The sequence below is a fragment of the Vigna umbellata genome, chromosome 4 (assembly GCF_029865625.1).
Source record: "Vigna umbellata cultivar VRB3 chromosome 4, Vumbellata_1.0, whole genome shotgun sequence".
In the NCBI taxonomy this organism is placed as follows: Eukaryota; Viridiplantae; Streptophyta; class Magnoliopsida; order Fabales; family Fabaceae; genus Vigna; species Vigna umbellata.
Window position 1 is genome coordinate 67629148 of NC_142168.1, and position 20531 is coordinate 67649678.

Here is a 20531-nt window from a genome sequence, read left to right on the forward strand (position 1 = left end):
ATTATCGAAGGATTTTCGGCCGTCGGTACAACTGAATTACCGAAGGCCTTGGAAAGCATTACCGAAGGTGTGTGTTGATTTAATTTAGCGAGGGTGTTTGGCCGTCGATAAGTGGCCTGACTTAAGCATTTGGGCGTATTGGAGGAGTTTGTCTCCAATTTCGTGACACTCGAAAATTAGAAATTTCCCTCTCGTCCTTTGCTTCCATTCTCGCCCTCTCCCTTCGCGTTTATCTCCCTCTCCCTTGGCGTTTATCCGTATGGCGGTCGTTGGCATTGTGTGCCGATATCATTGACAGCAATACCTTAGTGGGTGGTTGGGGTTGTTTGTTTGGTTAGGGTTCTTCGAAACGTTGTCGGTGTTGGGGTTGGGGTGGTGGTTGGTGGTGTGCGCTTCAGGCTGTTGCGGCAGTAGGGGTGCTGATTCGTGGTTGTTGGCGTGTGTAAGTCATTGCAGTGAAGCCAAGGTTGGTTGTTGCGTTGAGAGCTCGCAGTCTTCCTTCGATCATTCTGGAGTGCGAGGTAAGGTCTTTGTTTTAGAACGCGTCCTCAATAAATTGTTTGCCCAGTTCATGCCTATATGTGTGGAATGTGTTTTGTGTTTATGGATATTTTATAAATTGTTTGTGTTTCGCGTGGTTAAGCAGGTCTGATGTTCATTTATTGATGAATGGGCATGTGTCTAGAGTTAAATAAGAATGATTGTATGGAGTGAAGTAAGTTAAATTGAATCTAGTTAGGCTGTAAATGAACATGATAATGTAGTTACTAAATTATTCTGACTATGTCCTTCACTGTGTTAACTAATGAACTTGTGTATTAGGTAAGGGAGGGGTTGGGTTCATGATAAATCAGGATTAACAGGGGTTTCATTAAATGAAATGGGGCTGTTTTGGGAAGTACGATAAAACTGAATGAAGTCTTATAATTGTTTCTTTACTGGTTGTCATAAACCAGTGGCTGCACTATCAACTCAACATTAAAAATGTTTCTCTTCATTTGAAACCTTCCCTTTCTCTAACTTTTTCATCTCCACCTTTGGTAGTGAATTCTGGTTTTGAATCCTATAATGCTGATGAGATAATTGTGCTGCCATCTGTGTTTCAGCCAATAATTTAGAAGCAACTTCTGCTACTTTTTTTTGTTAATTTCTTTTGCCCTGTTTGAAGCTGCTTTGTCAGCTCATTCTCCACTGGTCTGTTTGCTGCTTCAGCCATCTCAGTCCTTTTCAAGACTTCCTGTGTTTCATTTTTCATATCCTCAATTTCCTCTTGGGTTTCCTCTAACCTTTTTAGAACTTAATTTTCACTCACCTTTGTAGCTTCCACCTCTGCTTTGGCAGCATCCAATTTCATATCTTCTAATTTATCAGACTCCTCAACCTTATGAACTAAGGACTTAAAATCCTCCCCTGATATGTTGAACAGCACTTGCCTCAACTGTTTTTGCTACCTCTACTTCTTTCAATGATGCTTTGAGCTTTATTTGGGCATCTTCTAAAACAAGTTCAGTGACTGCAACTTCCATCTTCAATTGTGCAGCCTCATTCTTCCAGTCTTGTGTTTCTTCCCTTGCATTTTCAGTTTTAGTGAACAACTGGTTCAATTTCCAAATCATTTCCTCTTATGCACCTCTAGCTTTTGATTCTTCTACAAATGTTGCTATACTTTGAACTTAACCATTTCAACAAGATTTAAATATCAAAACAAACTTGTTTGAGCTGCTAATGGACACTAATTCAAAATGTCACTTTTGCAACATTCAATTATGTAGAAAATTAACAGAACCTCATCACCAATTCTGAGTTTTAGGAATTCAAATGACTGGTTAACAATAAAAAAGACTCAAAGAACTTTGAACTAACTGAACTAAGCTAGAAAAGGTGCAACTAAGTATGAAGAGAGCATAAATGAACTTACAAAGAAATTTAGCACAATGAAAAACTAATTATAAGACCAAAAGAAGCATGATTCAGATTTGAGAATTTAATTTCTTGGGAGAATTGAATGAGAATCTGCATATATCAAGTTTCTGAATAATTTCTTCCAATCAATGTAAAAGTATTGCACAAAAAATGGTTATCTCTTAGTGTATAATGACAACACCCATATTAGCCTTAGTTTCCTAAATAGTTATTTTCTTATGTAAGCTAATTTTATAATTTTAAAGTTGATTCCTAGGCTTTTGACCTGCAATCAAAGTCTGTAACCACAAACAATTAGTGTGAAAGTGTTGTCTACTTAATTTTTGCCACAAAAATGACTCACAACTTGGTGGTTTAAGACACGAAATGTCACAGCAGTGACTGTATGTCAAAACTAATCACTGCTGCAACTTGGATTAAAGTTTTGAAACTTGTTCACAGATTGAATTGGCTCAAATCCAAACTGTTATTCAAAAACACCTTGCCACTTCCCAATTTTGACTGAAAGTTGAGGGTTTAGTATACTATTATGCACTTAGACCATTATACCACTAATTGAACTTTGCTAGCAAGTTTTAAACATCATTTTAGACTTGCTCAAACTGTCAGACAACATAGAAATGGTAGCATTCGAAATCTGACTTTGTTATGGCCAAAAATGCAGAAAAATCACTCCATCACAAAAGCAAAACTGAGTTTATAATATTCAATGGACTAGGAAATAAGTTTTGGTGATTTGTTTTGGTATAAGAGGAACTTTCAGTAGTTCCCTTATTATTATGCTTTAATCCAGTGCCTAGTTATTATGGTGTTGTTGTGAAGTGTTTAAAGTATACATGTGTTGCTATAAGGTTCGTAATCCAAATGCTTGGTGGTCAGATTGTTCAGACCAGTGTTCCAGTTGCTGTAAGGACCATTTTCAGTTGCTTAGTTGCTAAGAACCAATGTCTTTTTGTATTTCCAACGTGCCTTTATTGTATTAGGACCTAAGTTAGCAATTTTAGTTGTTGTAAGGCCTTTGTACAATAGTTCAGTTCCTTTAATTGGAAGGGTGAGTTTAGGGATGAGGAAGTGAGGGAGAAAGGGATTAAAGGGTGGTAATTTGTAGAGGAAAAAAACTGAACAGAGAGGAAATACTTGAACAGTGAACTGCTGCTTTTGGATTCAGAACCATGGCTTTGTTTGTTGATGCATCTAGGGGGATGTATTGAAGATGTGCCGTGAGATTGGAGGTGAATGGAGGCTTGGAAGGCAGTTGAAACCAAGGGAACAGTGGCGGCAGCAACTGCAGATTCTGGAGGAATTTCTAAATCAGTCCACACATGATTCTGTAATCACAAATCTGCATCACATTTGCTTCTCTGGTTTGATCACGTGCAATCTGTTTTGTTTAGATTTCTTTGCATCTAAAGCTTTGAACAGGTTTATTTGGTGATGTTAAACATGTTCCAGGCAGTGCCAACCAGTATTAATCACTACAATGCAATAAGCATAGTTGAGTTCCTCAAAAATCTGGTTTCAAGTGCTGTCACAGTTTTCATTCAATCTTTTTCACCGTGATTGTTGTCTTTGATGTGTCTTAGGTGTTTAAAATTCTTCTAACTGATATTCTGCAGTTAGATCTAGTGTTAGGACATTCCTAGAGTCATTGTGTGTGCTTTCAAATTGTCATTTCCATGCTTTCAAAATCTGATGCAGTTTTGGTCCAATTTTCTTGAATTTTGGCAACTGCTACTGTCATACAAAGCTGCTGGCTGTTTCTATGCATTATGAACAATTGAACAAGTATATTTTGTCATTTTCAACTTGTGTACACTGTTCAAATGGTTCTTGAGAAGCCTATATGCAGATTTCTTCTTTAAACCACCCTATTTTGTTGCATTTTTGGCTACAGCAGAGGTGATTTGATGACTCTGGTTGTTTCAGTGCAGTTTAACCATTTTTGAAAGTGTATTTTGCCATTCCAAACTTGTGTGCACTGTGCATTTGGTCAAATTTGAGCTGATATGAAAAATCACTTCCTAAACCATTAATTTTACCTAAATTTGGAAGTGAACTAGTGAATTTCAGCTGCAGTATGATTCCTTACTGTTTCAGTGTTTAAACATTTTCCATTTGATGATACAAACTTCCTTGAAGTGTCATTTGACCATTAGCATCACTCAAACTCATTTTAGCCACTGCTGTTAATTTTTCCAGCCACTTTATAAGGTGCAGAGTTCATTTTATTTCTGTTTGCCATTGTTCTTCTTTGGTTTTTCATCTTTGGATTGGCAAAAGCTGGGTTTAAGTTTCCAAATACATTTATATGCTTATCCAAGTGTATAGCAATCATAAAAAGCACTTTAAACCCTGCAATCCAGATTTGAAAGATCCAAAACCAGAAAACACCAAAATCTGCTGTTCTTTGTGGCATTTTGTCAAACAGTTTGGCATTTTCATCAAACACTTTCACTGCACTTGAATTTCCTCTTTGTTTTGAGTTTTCTTGTTTTTCTAATCTGTTCTAGACCTTATCTTAGGTTCCTTTTGTGTGCTAGCCTTTATTCCGGCCCCAAAGTGTTTAGAAATCACCTTTTCTTGACTTCTATAGTTGCTGTCATATTAATTCTGCATTTAAGTTGGATGCACCTTACTTTTAATCACTCACGGGTTTTTGTGAAATTGGTTGCTGGAATATCATTTGGTGGTGGAGTTTTAACATCCAGCTAAGCTTTATCAAAGGGGTAGCATCTTAAGGAGTGGAGGTCTTGCTAACTTTGCTACAAGGGAACTTCAAGAGGACTTTCCATTGGCTGTCCAGCACTTCTTTGCAGCAGAAAAACATCACTTTAGAGTTATATTTCAGCTCATTTCTTTTGCTGTAGCAGCCACACTTGGCTTTGTATAAATTCTTTTACACTTCTTTGTATAAGTGGCATTCTATCACGGAACCTTTGATAATTGATTGCATCTTTGAGATGCACATTATGCATGTTTGTATGTGCTTGAAAACTGATATGCAGGTCTGTTTGTAATTGAAAGTTGATATGTCTGGGTTGCACAAGAAATACCATTTCTCTGAAACCTTCTCTGCAATTTACCGAAGGCTTTTGCCCTTCGGTAAATGCCCACAGTAGGTCATTACCGAAGGCTTCTGCCCTTCGGTAAATACCCTCGTATGGTCATTACCGAAGGCTTTCGCCCTTCGGTAATTATCGAGGGCTTCTGCCCTTCGGTAATTACCGAAGGCTTTTGGCCCTCGGTAATTACCGAAGGCTTTTGGCCCTCGGTAATTACCGAAGGGCACAAGCCCTCGGTAATTATTAGCGACAAGAGATTTACCGAAGGATTTTTGGCCGTCGATAAGCCTTCGGTAAACACCCTTTATCGACGGCTTATGGCAGTTTCCGAGGGCTTCTGGCCTTCGGTAATGCCCAACTTTTTTGTAGTGTACGTTTTAACAAAGAGAAACACAAGGAAAGAAGTTTGTGTGCTCGTAATATAGAACTTTTCATTTACAATATTTGTATAAAAACTGGCCTCTTGACATATCTTCTATGATAGGAATTTGGGTGATTTGAAATTCTGACATTGAAAATAAACATGATAAGCAATATACAAATAGAAATATCCATGAAATGTTCTCTAGATTTTTTTATGAGAAGTCAATTATGTATAAGAACAAGTAATTATAGTTATTTTAAGAAAGAATAACATAAATTAATATATACATAAATTTGGTAATATACATAATTCAACAAACAAATTGTCAGGCCTCGTTAAACGCACTCAAAATCCCTCCTGTCAGACTCATTAAAACGTACCCAAAATCCCTCTGAACGGACGCCAAGTGTCAAGCAACGAGGATTCGAAAATCAGATAGTGGAATGCAGGTGTCAGCAGATGAGCGGACGTTCGTCTTAAGCAAAACTGAGTTTTTAGAAAAATCACGTCTCACTCTCTGCATGCATCTTCTCCTCCAAACTCTGATCTTTTCAAATTCTCCTCCTTCTCACTACAAAACTCTCCCTTCTCTCTAAGAGATCTTACCCTTTCTTTTCTCCGATCACCATTCAGGCACCGTAGAAGTGTTTCCAGCGCTCTAAGCTTCACTATGAACCGAACAGCTTCGAGTTCTGAACTGGTAAGTTTTCCATCTTTAGCCGTCCGTTCACTGGTACATTCAAACCAAGTATTGGTTGCATGCTGTTATTGTTATAATATAGTATTATTATATTGCAAAATATGAAAACGTTGGCAACGTTAAGATTCTTTCATAATTGCCAACGAAAATTTTTTTTTAATAGCAACGTTCAAAAACTTAATTGGTGCAACGTTAACATTTAAATGTTTTAATTTCATTTTAATTTCTTTTAATTAATTGATTCTCTCCAGCTCTATAAATAGGGAGTTCCTCCTCCATTCCAAGACACACAAAAATTCAATCTTCTCATTCTTCTCTTTTCTGAATTTCATTCTTTAGCTTTTTCTCTCTTCTAAAAATATTCTGGGTTATCCTTATACTCTCTTTAGAGTTCCTTGCTAGTTCTGAGATCCTCAGACATTCTGAGACGTTCCTGTTGTATCCTGGGGGACTTGCGCAACACACCGCGGATAAGTCCTTAAGGACAGTGACTCTACACGCCTCAGGAAATACTTTTTGTGTCAGCTTTTCCAACAATCTTAAGGACTTATGGCTGACATCAACAACATGCCTTCAGAGAGCCAAACCATTGCTTCCGGAACCCAGACGGTCTTCGCAAAATCACTTCCGGACGTGTCAAAAATCGAGATTTTCTCTGGACAAAACTTCCGACGCTGGCAAGAACGCGTTTCCACCCTTTTAGACATGTATGGAGTTGTTGTTGCTCTTTCATCTCCAAAGCCCGACTCCACTATTCCTTCAAACTCAAAACTAGTTGAAGAGTGGACTTACGCGAACAAGGTATGCCGACACACTTTGCTTAGTGCACTTTCTAATGATTTGTTCGATGTGTACTGTTCCTACAAAGAAGCAAAGGACATTTGGGACTCGTTGATTCTCAAATACACTGCCGAAGATGTCGTCAGACAAAGATTCGTCATAGGAAATTACTACCGTTGGGAAATGATTGAAGACAAGGACATAAAAACTCAAATCAATGAATACCACAAGTTGCTCGAAGACATCAAAGCTGAAAACATTCTACTACCGGATGAATTTGTTTCAGAACTTCTGATCGAGAAATTGCCGCCATCCTGGACAGATTACAAACAACAGTTGAAACACAGGCACAAGCAAATGTCTCTACCAGAACTCATTACACACATAATAATTGAAGATACCAACAGGAAGGAGTCTGCTACTACAAGGGCCAAAGCTTTATCTGCGAAAGCAAATATGGTAGAAGTAAAACCTGCTCCAAAAAGGTACGAATACAAACCTGATCACAAAAAGAAAAATAATTTTCTTAAATCTCGTCCCCATGAATCTAAACCCACCTTTAAAAAGAAAGGAAATTGCTTCGTATGTGGGAAGCCAGGCCATCATGCACCACAGTGCAGGCGTAGAGCGAGAAACGACAATCCTCCTAGGGCCAATATAGCCGAAGGAGATGACATTATTGCTGCGGTCGTTTCTCAAGTAAATCTGATGACCAATGTGAGCAAGTGGGTGGTAGACTCTGGTGCTACCAGGCATATCTGTGCAAACAGAAGTGCTTTTACCTCTTACACTAGTGTAGGGAATGGAGAAGAACACGTCTACCTCGGTGATTCCAGGACCACTCATGTTCTGGGAAAAGGAAAAGTTCTTCTCAAACTCACATCTGGAAAGACTCTGGCCTTGAGTGATGTGCTACATGTGCCATCAATCAGAGTTAATTTAATCTCTGTAGCACTATTGGGAAAGGTGGGGGTTAAAGTGTCATTTGAGTCTGACAAGATCATCATGACAAAAAATAATGTGTTCGTGGGGAAGGGATATTGTGATCAAGGACTTTTCATTCTAAATATTTCTGAAAGTATTAATGAATCAAGTTCTTCTGCTTATATTGTTGACTCGTATGATATATGGCATGCTAGATTAGGACATGTGAATTCCTCGTATGTTTTGAAATTACAACTACTAGGATTGATTAATATGCATGATAAACAGAGTAGAAAATGTGATATATGTGTAGAATCTAAATTAACAAAGAAAACCTGTTTTTCTGTAGAACGCCAAACTGAGCTATTAGGGTTAATTCATACTGATCTAGCTGATATGAAACAAACCATGTCTAGAGGAGGTAAAAATTATTTTGTGACCTTTATAGATGATTATTCTAGATATACCAAAGTTTACTTAATCAAACATAAAGATGAAGCCTTTGATGTATTTTTAACCTATAAGGCAGAAGTAGAAAATCAGTTGAATAAGAAAATTAAAAGGATTAGATCAGATAGAGGTGGTGAGTATGTACTTTTTAATGACTATTGTGTTAAAGAAGGAATTATCCATGAAGTGACCCCACCATATTCACCTGAGTCTAATGGAGTAGCTGAGAGGAAAAATAGAACCCTTAAGGAAATGATGAATGCTATGCTTGTTAGTTCTGGTGCACCTGATAACCTTTGGGGAGAAGCCTTGCTTACTGCATGTTTTTTACAAAATAGAATACCCCATAAGAAAACCGGTAAAACTCCTTATGAGTTGTGGAAAGGTTACCAACCTAACCTTAAATATTTAAGGGTGTGGGGGTGCTTAGCTAAGGTGATGTTACCTGATCCTAAGAAAAGGAAAATAGGATCTAAAACCTCTGATTGTATGTTCTTAGGTTATGCTGAACATAGTGCTGCATATAGGTTTCTAGTTGTTAAAAGTAACATACTTGAGAGAAATTCTATAATGGAGACGAAAAATGCTGAATTTTTTGAACACGTGTTTCCCTTAAAGGTTAGTGAGATGTCTCAATCTGTTGATGATAATGATAATAGTAATACTATAAATGAGGATTTGAGGAGAAGCAAAAGGCAGAGAAAGGAAACTTCCTTTGGAGATGACTTTTATACTTATCTTGTTGATAATGATCCAATAAGCTTTATAGAAGCTACTAGTGCTCCTGATGCAAAACAGTGGGATAAGGCCATTAGGACTGAAATTGAATCAATTCAGAAAAATAATACTTGGACTTTAGTAGATTTGCCTAAAGGAGCAAAACCCATTGGTTGTAAGTGGATCTTTAAGAAAAAGTATCACCCTGATGGATCCATAGAAAAATATAAGGCAAGATTAGTAGCAAAAGGTTTTACTCAAAAACCCAACATAGATTACTTTGATACTTTTGCTCCAGTGACTAGGATTTCCTCTATTCGAGTGTTGTTAGCCTTAGCTGCTATCCATAAACTAGTGATACATCAAATGGATGTTAAAACGGCCTTTTTGAATGGTGATTTAGAGGAGGAAATTTATATGACTCAACCTGAAGGGTGTGTTGTACCTGGTCAAGAGGATAAAGTATGCAAACTCTTAAAATCCTTATATGGGTTGAAACAAGCACCAAAACAATGGCATGAAAAACTTGATAATGTGTTGCTTTGTGAGGGGTTTTCACCTAATGATGCTGATAAATGTGTGTACTCTAAGTTTGGAAATGGTGATTGTGTCATTATATGCTTGTATGTGGATGACATGTTAATCTTTGGTACATGCGATGAGATTGTCACTAGAACTAAATTGTTTCTAGGATCAAAATTTGAAATGAAAGACATGGGTGAAGCCAATGTGATTTTAGGTATTAGAATCATAAGGAAGGGAGATAGTATATTACTATCTCAAGAACAATACATTGAGAAACTTCTTAAGAAGTTTGGATTTTATGACTTAAAACCAGTGAGTACCCCTTATGATGCTAACTCTAAATTAATGAAAAATAGAGGAGAATCAGTATCTCAGCCTCAGTATGCCCAGATAATTGGGAGCTTACTGCACTTGATGAGCTTTTCTAGACCTGACATTGCTTATGCAGTAGGTAGACTAAGTAGGTACACTCAATGTCCAAATCAGGAACATTGGGATGCACTTGCTAGGATTATGAGATACTTAAGAGGTTCAATGGATTATGCCATTGAATATAGTGGATTTCCCGCTGTACTAGAAGGGTACAGTGATGCTAACTGGATCTCTGATTCAGATGAGACAAAATCCACTAGTGGTTATGTATTCACACTTGGGGGTGGTACGATTACATGGAGATCAGCCAGACAAACAATTATTGCAAGATCAACAATGGAATCTGAGTTTGTCGCTCTTGAGATGGCTGGTAGTGAGGCTGAGTGGTTGAAGAACTTCTTAGCAAACATTCCACTAGGAATGAAACCAACCCCATCTGTGTCAATACACTGTGATTGCCAATCGGCAATAGCTATAGCTAAAAACAAAAATTACAATGGAAAGAATAGACATATTCAATTGAGACACAATTTGGTGAAGCAGCTGCTAAAGAGTGGAACTATTTCCATTGATTATGTGAAGTCAGAACGGAATCTAGCAGATCCTCTGACAAAACCCATGGGAAGACAAATGATATTAGAAACATCGAGGGGAATGGGACTTAAGCCACTAGCAAACAAACAAGTGATGGTAACCCAACCTTTGTGATTGGAGATCCCATGAATAAGGTTCATATGGGTAAAAACAAGTCATTTGTTAGTTCTGATAGCACTAAATTGATTTTAATCAATTATGTCCCTTCCTATGGTGTGTGCGAAAGTGCTAGAGACTGCAATATTGAGAGGTTAAACTTTGTCATTAATATTCTATACGGTGATAGAATTTTGTCTTAAACAAAGTTTTAATGATTTTCATATCCCTTATGGGTGGTGTATGATTTGCAGCATACACTTGATGAAATCACCTATATGAGTGTCAAGTGGGGCCGCTTGCATGAGATCTTGGCATGATCTCTAGAGCACTCATGAATACCGGGCAAGCGCATGGCCTAGTAAGCGCAACACAGCGATAACAGCAAGGATTGTGGGGGTGTATTGTGATTGATAAACCTCTAACACACGTCAAATGTCTTTGGTTCATATAGCTTGCTATACCAACTACATTGTGTGTTAAGTTTATAAATCTAAGACTGGTTCATATAGCTTGCTATACCAGCTCTGATGCATTACATCCTATGAGACCCAGAATAAAAGTTTCTTGTTTTCTGTTAGTGTTTGAACTATTTGAGTCAAAGACTATTTCTTTCAACTCTATTTTGCAATATGTGGGGGATTGTTATAATATAGTATTATTATATTGCAAAATATGAAAACGTTGGCAACGTTAAGATTCTTTCATAATTGCCAACGGAAATTTTTTTTTAATAGCAACGTTCAAAAACTTAATTGGTGCAACGTTAACATTTAAATGTTTTAATTTCATTTTAATTTCTTTTAATTAATTGATTCTCTCCAGCTCTATAAATAGGGAGTTCCTCCTCCATTCCAAGACACACAAAAATTCAATCTTCTCATTCTTCTCTTTTCTGAATTTCATTCTTTAGCTTTTTCTCTCTTCTAAAAATATTCTGGGTTATCCTTATACTCTCTTTAGAGTTCCTTGCTAGTTCTGAGATCCTCAGACATTCTGAGAAGTTCCTGTTGTATCCTGGGGGACTTGCGCAACACACCGCGGATAAGTCCTTAAGGACAGTGACTCTACACGCCTCAGGAAATACTTTTTGTGTCAGCTTTTCCAACAGTTATCTTGTCTGAACCACTATTGGTTTTTGGCTGTTTGGTTAGTTTGAAGAGTTGTAGAACGTAAGGGTAGAAAGATCTGTAGTCAGACGAAGCGTATTCTGTCTCTAGGACAATCGTTCACGCTCAGAGGTAAGGGAAGCTTATTTAATTTAATCTGTATGTTTATTGTGTTGTATGAACGATCGTTAACGGACTGAAATGAATATAATGCATGATGGTTGATATGTTTGGATTGTATGAATGTTGATATGATTGTTTATGTGGAATATGATTTATTAGTATGATATGGATTGTACGAAGTATACAAATTGATTATGATATGAATTTTATAAAGTTATGAAATTATGTATTGAGAAATGAGTTGAAGATAAATGAGTCCTGAATATGAAATTTTCCTATGATAATGTACGTTCGTCATTGAACGGTCTTTGACCGTTCCGTGTTTCTATTATACTTGTTTCAAATTGAATTCTTTCATCTGGAAAGAATTCTAGTTGAGGACGAGCGTCTTCTTGTGATAATACTGTGCTTAAGCGTTCGGCCAAGCGTAGTTGCATCTGAGTATTCGGTGATGAACCTGAATGTGGTAAATATCTGTATTTGTATATCTTGATTATTCGTAAACCCCACTCAAATAGTATATGATTATATTTATCAAACCCATTTTCTATAAGCTTAATAATGATTGGCCTTATACCAAGTGTTCGTTCTAGGCAAGTGTTTGGTCTCACCCCAAATGCTCGTACGGAGTAGCGCTCGGTCTTACACTGAGCGTTCGTACTCGTTTCTTTTATAATCTATCTTTACGAAAATGACGTTCGTCCAACTTCAATAAGAACTTTCTTCTCTACCGTGCTCGGTCATTGAATGACATTCGGATTTCTTGATGTAAATTCAAATAAACTAAGTATTTATCAGCGTTCGATTCCTTCATGTAAATTCTTCTAAGTATTATTACTGAAATGTCTTGAAGTGTCTGTATCAATTGGTTTCGGCCTAGAGTCGTAACAATTGGCGAGACCTTTTCAGCGTTCGGTTAGAACTCTCAAGGGTCAGTTCATCTAATTGAATCACTTTGTAAGTAACGTCCGTTCTAGTCATTCTTGCGACATGCAGTTGACTTCAGTTTCTTTCGTAATCCTATAGTAAACCTCTCAGTCTTATTCTATTCTGGAACTGGAGACTTCTCTGTCTCGTTCCAAGTGTTCGTCCTCGTTCTGGGTGAGGATTGAACGTTCGGTATCGAGTATTCGTAAGAATCTTTTAACAAAGATGAGATTTAACTTATTGATAATGAAAGATGAATTTGAGAAAAATGATAATGAGAGATGAAATTGAGAATGATTAAGAATGTGATATGGATTGAAAATGTTGGATTTTGAACGAGCGCTCCAGGGAGGAACGACTCATGAATGAATATTGTAATTGGTAAAGTATGAATGTGGTAATGCTTAGCTGGCGGTTCATCCTGATGTTCCGTGAGTACTCGTCCTCACGTAGAGGAGGGTAGGTCCTGTGTGGGAACGGTAGGAGGTCCTAGTCCTTAGGGGTACTTTGGACAAATAGGACTAACATCGGGTGGCAGTTGATGAGAGTATTCCAGTTACTACATCACCTGGGTGCACGAATGTTGTAGATACACAGATTTCATACAGTCCGGAAAGTCAGTCTAGTATTAGGAATTGTATGTTACGTATGTTGAATTTGCCTTGGGTGTTTGATTGTTTGAAGTGTATGTTTATACTTGAATTAAATTACATAAGCTTACCCTGCATTTTCCTGTATCGTCTGATTTTGTACGTCCGTCCTTGTCGTTGCGATGATCATTTGTGTGGATGTGAGCAAATGGAGATGAACTACTGGAAGAGGCGCTGGAAGAGGCGCTGGAAGAGGAAAACTTGGTGGAGGTTGAAGTCAAAACCGAATAGTAGAACGTTCGGTTAGTAGATAGTAGTCTTATTGTGAGGTGATCGTTCGGTCACCTCCTCTCTTTTGTTTTATCTGACCGTTCGGTAAGTTTTTTTGTAAACCGTTCGGTCATGTTTTCTCTTATCTTGTACAGTTTAATTGGAAAGCTAATATAAGGCCATTCGGCCGTAAGCGTACGTTGATTAGTGTAAAACTGAACTGATATATTATTAAATGTAATTATTTCTATTATATGGTTTATTACTGTATTTTTGGGATGTTACACAAATTAATTAAACATTTAAATTATTTAAATATTATTAAACAACATTCTAATATTTTAAAATATCAAATTGTTTTATAATTAGAAATAGTAAATAATTATTAAAAAAACTTAAAATAAAATAAAAATATTAATAAAGAATTGTTGTTGGTGAGTTCCATGTTAATTCATTTTCTGTTTTGACTCAAATTCATTAATTAATTGAATCAAGTTCAAGTTAAACCACACTCAAATTTTTTATTTTTTATTTTTCAATCCAATTCTACTTGAATCCATGGTTAACCATGTTGAGTACCGGAATATACCACATTTTGAGATGTGACCATAATTTTAAACTTTGCTACTTACATGACAATTTTAAGAAAAAACTGCATTTTAATTTTATGGGTTGTGAGAGATATTTTCATATTAGTGCATAAATGAAATTAGTCAACCATTTTAGTGTTGAACAAGATTTTCGCATGTAAACTTTGCAAGTTTATAAATATAATGAATGAAATGAAAAGGGTGAATGAAGGAATAGCATATATTTTATGCCATGGATATCCTAAGAGCTTATTCCTTTGGGTTCATCTGTCTCTTCATACTTCCTTTTCCTCTGAGTTGTGTAAGGGGAATCGATTAATGAGTATTTATTCAGTCTTCTTTAATTTCCTTCTCTATGGAATTCCTTTTCCAATCTTCAGATTTGGTGAGAGAAAAGCCACAGCGACTAAGTCACTCAGAAGCTTCATTGATGCTTTAAAATATATCTTTATAATATTTTCTCTGTTCACTTTAAACATGATGAGTCAACAACAACAAAAAAAGATTGATAGGGTCACTTTACTAACATTAATAATTAAAAAAAAGAGCAAAATAAAAAAAAAAAACCTAAAAGTGCAAGAAAAATAATGAGTAAACAACGCTAAAGTCTAAAAGGAAAACTATTACATTTGCACAACATAAGTATATATATATATATATATATATATATATATATTAACATCATATTGCCAAATTGTTCATACATTATTCTTACTCAACGACTCATTTTTAATTTAAGTCTGAATATTAGTTTGTTAGTTATAATAGTGATTTAGTAAAAAGTTACTAACGATTAGGTTGACATTTGTTATTGTTTTTATTTAGTGATTTAACTAAAGGTGAGTTAAATTTAATAGTAGGTTTATTAGATCGCGTTATTCCGTTACCGATTCATTGAGTTGAGCTGTGTGTGTGTGTGTGTGTGTGTGTGTGTGTGTGTGTGTGTGTGTGTGTGTGTGTGTGTGTGTGTGTGTGTGTGTGTGTGTGTGTGTGTGTGTGTGTGTGTGTGTGTGTGTGTGTGTGTGTGTGTGTGTGTGTGTGTGTGTGTGTGTGTGTGTGTGTGTGTGTGTGTGTGTGTGTGTGTGTGTGTGTGTGTGTGTGTGTGTGTGTGTGTGTGTGTGTGTGTGTGTGTGTGTGTGTGTGTGTGTGTGTGTGTGTGTGTGTGTGTGTGTGTGTGTGTGTGTGTGTGTGTGTGTGTGTGTGTGTGTGTGTGTGTGTGTGTGTGTGTGTGTGTGTGTGTGTGTGTGTGTGTGTGTGTGTGTGTGTGTGTGTGTGTGTGTGTGTGTGTGTGTGTGTGTGTGTGTGTGTGTGTGTGTGTGTGTGTGTGTGTGTGTGTGTGTGTGTGTGTGTGTGTGTGACCATATATTTAAACTTCGATAATAGTTTGAAGATGACTGGAATGCAACTATTGTAATGTTTGTAACCAAAAGTTATTCTTCTCACTATATTTTGTAACTTTACAATGTGCGTATTTTGGCATAAAATGGTGCTTCAAATTAATTACAGTTGTCATTCCACATGACTAATTTGCTAACTTAAACTTTAGTTTTGAACAACATTTTTGCATTTAAACTTTGAAAGTTTATTGTAAGAACTGAAAATTTATAAAGAAAATTGGAGAAAGACAGGTGTATGCATTGGATTGGACCGTTCGATTTTCAGAAGTGGTATATAAATGGAAGTTTCAAATTTCGTTTCATTCTCTGCATTCACCCTCTCTCTCCAAAATTCTGATCTTCTCTTTTCTCCTCCTTCTCTCTAAAAATCTCTCATCTTACTTCATCTACTTTTCCAATCAGACCAAGCTTAGGTAATCTTGAAGTCAAAAACATCTTTTTTCCACCGATCAAAGTCTTGTTTAGAGCTGGTAAGTCTCGATTTCTTGAACTCTTGTGAGATTCCAAAACTTTTTGACACATGCAAGACCAGTTTCTGGTTGCATGTGTTCATCAACTTCCTCTTGTCATTTTTTATCATATATTTGGTCTTTTGGATGGTCTATTCTTATCAATCGGTGGATTTTAGGTTCTTAGGAATTTCTGGTGGTGAGCAAGTCTGCAGTTGTTGAGTTTTCGGTTCGGTCAAAGAGGTAAGGGAAGCTAGTTAATTTAATTATTTGGTTGATGATGTATGAAAATGATGTTTGATGTCTTTGCATGTGTGTGAAACTGAATGATTGTGTGTTCGGTATTGTTATTGAAGACTTTTAAGTGTTGTATTCATGTTGATTGTGATTATGCATAATTCTTGTTCAGTGGCCGAGTGATTTTGGGAGGAAGTGGGATAGTGAAGATGGAGAATTTGTGTTAGGTGTGAGTTTAGTCTGTATACTATAAATTGGGAGGATTATAAGTTGGGAAGAACGAAGGAAATTGGTAAGTATTTGGTGTTGATCATTATTCTGCAGTCATTCTGTAGAAGTATGTTGTTTGTTGAGGGTCCTTTGTTGACCGTTCGGCTTTCTTCTTGTGTTCAGTCTTAACTGAGTTCTACTTCTGTAGAGTTTTTCAATTAATGACCGATCAGTCTTGTGATATTATATAATTAAATAGTAGTGATCGGTCTTAGTGGAGTGTGTGGCGTCTTAGTAGCGATTGGTCTTAGTGGCGATCGGTCTTAGTGGCGATCGATCTTAGTGGGGTGTGTGGACTCTTAATAGCGATCGGTCTTAGTGGAGTGTGTGGCCTCTTAATACGATCGGTCTTAGTGGAGTGTGTGGTCTCTTAAAAGCGATCGATCTTAGTGGGGTGTGTGGACTCTTAGTAGTGATCGATCTTAGTGGAGTGTGTGGACTCTTAGTAGCGATCGATCTTAGTGGGGTGTGTGGCCTCTTAGTGGCGATCGGTCTTAGCATTCAGTATCAACTCTAAGCGTTCGGCCTATATTTTTATTATTTCTAGTGTGTTATTTTAATTGATTGTTCCAATTTCTTTGATGGTTTATGTATGCATTATCATAATGGTGTAAAAATGAAAGTATGGTATGATAATTGTAATATGGATGTGAAAGAGAATTCCAAGGAGGAATGTCTCAGTAATTTTGTATTAAGGTGGTGAAAAAGTATGAATATGGACAGCGAAATCCATGGCGTTCATCCTGACATTCTAAAGATTACCAAGTCTCAAGTAGAGATGGGTAAGTCATATCGTGAGAATAGCATGAGGTCCTAGCCTATAGGGTATCATAGGTGAGTTATAACAGACTAACCCCGGGTGGCAGCTGAGGTGGTTCCAATTACTACACCCCCAGGCGCGAGAACGACCTTAAGTTACATATTCATACTTGTCCAAGCGGTCAAAGTAAAGTGGTCGGTCAATATGTGTATATATGTTTTATGCATGTGTATGAGTGTTTTATCTGTTTATTGAATTGTATGTTAACATGATTATTAAATTACACTAGCTTACCCTGCTTTTCTATTTTGTCATGTTTAACCGTTCGGTTTATCCTTTGTAATGATCATTCTGTGGGTGTGAGTATAGGGAGATTATGTCTCTGTGGAGCAAGTTATGGAAGGAGAGGATTCACCCGTTTAAGTATAAGACCGTTTGGTCTTGTACATAGTTTTGTGTTAGACTAAGACTCTGTATAAAGTTTTAATTTTATAGTTATTTTGGGATAATTGTACTGTTAACACTTTAATACTAACTGCTCGGTCAAAAAAGATGGATTGAAACTGGGTTTTTAATCTGGAAGTCTGAACCAATTTGGTTCACCAATTTGGTAGGTCAACGTTGCAGGCTAGTCAAGCTAGGCCAATTTCATTAAAAAATATTTAAAACTGAGTTGTAATACTTCATATTAACATAATCTAACAACTAGGTTTAGATTTGATAAAATTCGATCTTTCATATAATTCGATAAAGATATGAAACAATCTTTTTCAACCTAGAATAAGTCCAAACGTCTAACATCAATCCATTTTCGTATAAAAATAAAAAAATTTAACTTTTTTCATATTATTTAAACTTTAATTGAGATAAAAAAAAAAGTAAGCGAGTAAACTTGTCTATTTGACAACAAATCACACCAGATTGTAAAATATAATTCATTTTCAATTGATAAACTAACTCGACTCAATTCATTTTTAGTATATCAATATCAGTTTATCAGATGGACCTATTTTGACATTGTAATGAAAAGGGCAACGAAGCAATAGCATATGCTTGAGTTATGCCATGGATATCCTACAAGTTTATTCCTTTTTCATATTTCCTTTTCCTGAGTTGTATAAGGGAATAGATTAATGACGAGTATTTATTCAATGTTCTTTAATTTCCTGCTCCATGGAATTCCTTTTCCAATCTTGAGATTTGGTGAGAGAAAAGCCACATAGACTAAGTCACCCAGAAGCTTCATTGATGCATAAAAAGATATGTTTAATAATATTTTCTGATTAGTCATCAACAAAACAAAAGAAAAAAGAAAAAAAATAATGATAAGGTCAGCTGATCAACATTAATAAAAATGCAAAAGAGCAAAATCAGAAAGAAAACTAAAAGTGCAAGAAAAATAATATGAATAAACAACGCTAAATTCTTAATGGAAAACTTTTGAACAATATAATTATACATGTACAGTAACATTATCTGAGTTCATTGGATCGAGTTCATATCATTATCTGAGTTCTTAAGGATGTTTCCACATTAGCATCATATGTTATATCAAAGTTAAGCCAAGGTCGTTCGAGAATGCAGAATTAAAATGAATTATGTTGTGTGCGCCAAATATAGGGAGAATTTAAATTGTAAAGATAAATTCCTTCGCTAATGATATTACCATAGTTGAGTAATGTTATAGTAAGACATTTTTTAATGGGTTTTCTAAATTACATTATTATTAATGATGAGACTTATTATAAACCACAATTTAGTTTAACCATTATTATAATTATTTGCTTTTGCTCTATTTGTAAGCATTGTGTCTAAATTATTTGTGCAGCTTATTACGTTTTATGAGGCCGACCAAACTAAGTTCGACTGTTATTCTCACCCCTTCCGATGTTAAGTTCACACTAATTTTATTGAATTTATTTTTATTAAAATAGTGATAGAAACACTTCTTTTTTTATTAAACCACTTTAGATAATGCCATGAAATTTTAACACCCTGTCTAGATTGACACTCCAAAACTGGAACTATCCTTTACTATCATGTTTATTAAATTAACCTGCCTAAAACTTTAAGATAAACAAGACAACAATATCATTATCTATTTAGTACAACTATTACATACTTTAAAAAAATTAAATGTCATTTAATCAAATGTAAGAATAGAATAATGAAAAGAAATAAGTTCCTTCAATATATGCCATGATTCCTAAGCTTCCAAATAATCCAAAGAGTGTGGATAAAAATATCAAGTCTAATACAATTAACAATAGTACTATCTCGAGCATAAATAAAAACAATTATATCATCAATTGACTATGAAAAAAAAGGAAGGGAAAAGGGAAAAACTCATAAACCTAAGTCTAAAATCCTATTAACATTATGACATCAAAGAAGAAGTGATCATTACTTTCTTGTGACTCTACAAAGGCTACATATAGAATGAAAGTAATGCCATCGATTATCTCCAACAAGCTTATGATTGAAAAGTTACAAAGAACAAAAGTCTTGAAAGGAGGTACATGAGAAGACCAAATAAAAAATTTTCATAAATAAAATTGTATTTTGTCTTGAAGATATAAAAAAAACAAACACACATATAATAGGTATATATACCTTCTTAACAAAAATAAAAGATCTTTTTTCATTGATTTTTTCTATTAAAATAAAACAATACACTTAAAGTGACATAATACATTCTATAACATATGTGAAGATTAAACCATAAATTTTTAATGGATAAATTCTTTATACAAATCAAACATAGACTTGAAAAATAAATATAAGCAAATGAAAAATTACATCATAAAATTATAATTTTTTCTATCTAAATTTCTTTCAAGTTGTTGATTATTTTTTGCAAGCCCACATACACATTACCTTTAATTGCATTGCATACGTGAAAAGAAGACAAATGTGTAAGTCAAACACTCATAGGATAGCTCTCCATGCGTGAAAAGGAGACAAATGTATAAGTCAAACACTCGTAGGGCAGCTCTCCTTTGGCAAGTTGATTACTATAAGACATAATTAAATCAAAGTAATCGTCGCTACCTGCCAAAAGAGACATACCCTAAGAGTGAATTTGCTTACTGATGAGTACAAGTCTCTCTCATTCACTCCCTTGTTTTCTATTTTCTTCTTTGGCAAGTAGTGATTGGCACCCTCTAGAAGTTATATAGGCAAAACACTTGGGGCAAATCATGGATACATTGGCATCTACTTAAGGGTTATGCTTTGGATATACTCCTCTTATCAAAAAGTTTTTAACTTTCCATTTATTTTTATTTTTTAAATGGCATATG

At 35.6% G+C, this 20531-nt stretch overlaps 1 protein-coding gene, 1 long non-coding RNA gene and 1 pseudogene across 2 annotated transcripts; 2 read left to right on the forward strand and 1 right to left on the reverse strand.

Moving 5' to 3' along the window:
* On the forward strand, positions 1-4893 carry LOC148201037 (uncharacterized). The gene is made up of 2 exons (XR_015785727.1): positions 1-521; positions 3122-4893. It is a non-coding gene; the product is annotated as an uncharacterized LOC148201037 (long non-coding RNA).
* LOC148201038 (WEB family protein At5g55860-like) lies at positions 529-3097 on the reverse strand (annotated as a pseudogene).
* A 1705-nt stretch (positions 4894-6598) lies between the features above and the next one.
* Positions 6599-17652, forward strand: LOC148201039 (uncharacterized). The gene is made up of 4 exons (XM_088113118.1): positions 6599-7655; positions 8427-9010; positions 16372-16428; positions 17599-17652. Exons 1-4 carry the CDS (start codon positions 6599-6601, stop codon positions 17650-17652), a joined length of 1752 nt encoding a protein of 583 aa, XP_087969244.1.
* The last annotated feature ends 2879 nt before the right edge of the window (positions 17653-20531 follow it).

Bases quoted from the DNA above. Each gene is read 5' to 3' on its own strand.
- LOC148201039 (XM_088113118.1), top strand. From the start codon at position 6,599: ATGGCTGACATCAACAACATGCCTTCAGAGAGCCAAACCATTGCTTCC. The intron at 7,656-8,426 runs GTGATTCCAGGA...CTAATGGAGTAG, and splicing joins AGAAGAACACGTCTACCTCG to CTGAGAGGAAAAATAGAACC. The intron at 16,429-17,598 runs GTGAGTTTAGTC...GTGTGAGTATAG, and splicing joins ATGGAGAATTTGTGTTAGGT to GGAGATTATGTCTCTGTGGA.